The following is a 3,545-nucleotide window of genomic DNA, read 5'->3' on the forward strand; positions in this document are numbered from 1 at the left end:
ATATGTATATATATACTGTTTATTTTTCTTTGTGTTGGTATGTGTTGAATTTTCCCCATCTCTCTTTGATTTTCCCATCAGATCAAGAGCTGCGTAATGTCATTGACAAACTGGCTCAGTTTGTTGCCCGAAATGGACCCGAGTTTGAGAAGATGACTATGGAGAAGCAGAAGGACAACCCCAAGTTCTCCTTTCTGTTCGGAGGGGAATATTTCGGCTACTACAAATACAAACTGGCCATCGAACAGCAGCAGCGTACGTCAATGAACCACTTCAGAGAGAGTTTTATTATTATATACGTTGTATTGTAGTTGGTAGTAGTTTGATTTGATTGATTGATTGATTTTTATATATATATGTTACTGTTTTAGTTTTAGGTAACTCTGCTGTATTGTGTATGTATTCGTGTTTAAGGTGTGCTTCTCTCCTTTATAGATTCTGGCACTCATGATGATGAATATAAAATGGAAGGTATTTATTAGACCGATGATCAATAATGTTTCATTTTGCCTGGTGTTCATGGAGTTCCTCTGCATCATTAGTGCTTGAAACCTTTTTTTTTTAAATTTCATTTGTCAGATAATGTTATGGCTTACATTTTTGTAGACCGATATCGACCTGTAGAAAGAGTTAACGGCTCTCCCGAAAATGATCATTAGCTGAAGATGTCTTCACCCTCAGACTGTCCGAGATGTGGAGAAGTGTAGCAGTACATCACTCGCTCAGCAATGGATGCTCTGTGGTGAATGGGTGCCGTCGGAATGGGAGTCCAAACGGCTGATAATATCGTTTAACATCTCGACAAGTTTTATAAGAAACAAATCGCTTTTTTTTTTGACTCGCGTGAGGAGTTCTGACTCCATAACGTTGCTTTTTTCGGTGAAAAAGTAATCCGGTCTGAATCAGGAGAGAAAAATGCACAGGTCAAACGCCGTTTGCCAAAAGAAAACGGTTAAAGTTAAAAGCGTTCTAAACGTGTATATATATGGGTGGATTTTGATCTGAGAGACAACAGGGAATGGGGTTTTGGATTTGTTATGGATTAATAAAAATGTTAAATTTAAGTTAATGGATTTGTTTGTTAGAAACGTTCAGCTTTGGTCTTGTGTTGTTGGAGTGGTGTGGATTATTGTGGTGTTTTTATCAGCTGTTTGGACTCTCATTCTGACGGCACTCATTGTGATGATATTACTACATTCCTACACATACGTTAATGAAGAAACTTATTCATGCCTTGGTCTGACGGTGAGCACATTTTCAGAAGAATTACACTTTAAGGTGAACAATTTTTATTTTTTTTAAGTAAGCGTTACTTTCCTGCACTTTTTTTTGCTACATACATTACTTTTTTTGGTTTACTTTTGCAAATATTCAATAAAAGTATTCAAACTTAAGTTGGATTTCCTGCCTAAAGAAGCCGAAATGAAGCAGCTTTTCTTTGGGTTCTTCACTTGATTTCTTCTCCCCTCAGTTATTTGCAGTCAGTGTATAATGCTTTCCTCGGCTTAATGTTTCCGGGTTTTTCATGCGACTGTCTCCAGACATGGAAAATCAGAGGGCAGCGATCCAGCATGACTGATTTCCTGCATGTTTCTCCGATCTGAACGGCTTTGCTCTGGGAACGTCCATTCAAACGGGAGTCACGTTGGCGGGCGGCCGTCCGCCTCAGAGTTATAGATTTGCGTCTGTGTGTTCTTGTGATTAGCAGCGCTCTGTAAACCCCTGGGGAAAGAGGTGGCCGAGGTTCCTGCGCCGATGTCGATGCTCCCGCCGCCGCCGATCCCTCCGAGCACGCCGTCTGTGGAGGAGCTGATCCAGCAGAGCCAGTGGAACCTGCAGCAGCAGGAGCAGCACCTGCTCAGCCTCAGACAGGTGAGCGATCAAAAGTTTTTGACCCCCCTCCATCCAAAGGTCTGTGTGACGGTCTGCATTGGTTTGATTAAGAACATAGTAATATTGTCAAATACTATGACTGAATTTAGTCCAAAACCAAAAAATCTGGGTCAGACCTTCAGATTGGTCTGAATCAAATTGCTAAAACCTTTTTAATTGATTAGACGGTTTTCGTTAAAAGGGCAGTTAAATTACGAAACATCCCGTAATTGTTCAATGAGGGTGTGAAAACTTTTGTACCTAAATAGTATATACAGTATTTAAGCTGTCTGTTATTAGCAAAGCTAAACAACTGTCCTAGGACAACATGCTAGCAATGTAATAAATCATGTTAGAATTGTGTTAAAACTAGCATTGTGTTGAATAGTTCTTACAACATGCTAATTCATGTTAGCTGTGTGTTAGTAATGTTTTCCCATAGACTTTCATTGAGTCAAAACTTTTGTCAAATAAATAATATATACAGAATTTAAGCTGTCTGTTATTAGCTTAGGACAACATGCTAATTCATACTAGTAATATGTTAAAATCATGCTAACAATGTGCTAAAACATGTTAGCGACATGATTTCTTTTCACCAAAAACATGCCAGCAGTGTGTTATCTTGTTAGCACTGTATAAAGCGTGTTGGCAATATGTTAAAACAGGTTAAAGACTTGCTAAGTTATGTTAGCAACATGTTCTGTTGTATTTAAATCATGTTAGCAATGCACGAAATGGTGCTAGCGGTGTGTTAAATGTCATAGTAACATGTTAAAGCATGCTAGTGACTTTCTTAAACATTTTAGCTACAAAAAAGACTTCAAGTAAAAGTTTTATATATATATATGTATCTTTGCTTTGTGGAGAGCAGAATTTTAATTGAAAAGCTAAAAAAAACTAGCTTTAATGCATCAAAGTGTTCATTTTATACCCCAAAATAGTCGAACTGACCCCAGACCTCTGACCGTAGGTGTTTCCTGTTTGGTAAATGTGTGTTTTGTCGTTTCAGGAGCAGGTGACGGCCGCCATCTCTCTGGCGATGGAGCAGCAGATGCAGAAGCTGCTGGTGGAGACGCAGCTGGACACCAACGAGTTCGACAACCTGCTGCAGCCCATCATCGACACCTGCACCAAAGACGCCATCTCGGTACGAGCCGCTCACCTGCCTCGCCGGCGCCGCTCCGCCTCGCGCGATACTCATTCTCTGCTTGTTTCTGCCGCTCAGGCTGGGAAGAACTGGATGTTCAGTAACGCTAAGGCCCCGCCGCACTGTGAGCTGATGGCGTCGCATCTCAGGAACCGCATCACGGCGGACGGGGCGCACTTCGAGCTCCGCCTGCATCTCATCTATCTGACCAATGACGTGCTGCATCACTGGTGAGACGCACAACTGAATACATCAGCTCAGCATGCTGGGATAGTATTATAACATTAATGATTTGTGGAGTTTTATGTCTTTTTCAGTTTTGTTGTTTGTAATTTTTCTTTGCTTTAAATATGTACAGCATACTGTGAAGTGTTTACTAAATTTTTATATAGCGTGTAAAGTGATATAATTTGTTATTTTAAAATATATCTGTTTTTAATCTTTATTTTCTATTTTAGATGTAGTAATCTTACTTTTTGAACTTAATAAAAAAAGCGTTGGAAGCTAACTGCTGTAAAAAAAC

General features: G+C 39.8%; 1 protein-coding gene across 1 annotated transcript in view; it reads left to right on the plus strand.

Moving 5' to 3' along the window:
- The first annotated feature begins 2 nt into the window (after positions 1-2).
- LOC122351740 (calcium homeostasis endoplasmic reticulum protein-like) overlaps positions 3-3,545 on the plus strand; it is a 9,704-nt gene continuing 6,161 nt past the window's right edge. Inside the window, exons 1-5 of the mRNA XM_043249012.1 lie at positions 3-255; positions 436-471; positions 1,706-1,872; positions 2,885-3,022; positions 3,101-3,252. Of these exons, the coding sequence (XP_043104947.1) occupies positions 3-255; positions 436-471; positions 1,706-1,872; positions 2,885-3,022; positions 3,101-3,252 (746 nt within the window). The remainder of the gene's footprint in view (positions 256-435; positions 472-1,705; positions 1,873-2,884; positions 3,023-3,100; positions 3,253-3,545) is intronic.

This window comes from Puntigrus tetrazona, chromosome 9 (genome assembly GCF_018831695.1).
Source record: "Puntigrus tetrazona isolate hp1 chromosome 9, ASM1883169v1, whole genome shotgun sequence".
NCBI lineage: Eukaryota > Metazoa > Chordata > Actinopteri > Cypriniformes > Cyprinidae > Puntigrus > Puntigrus tetrazona.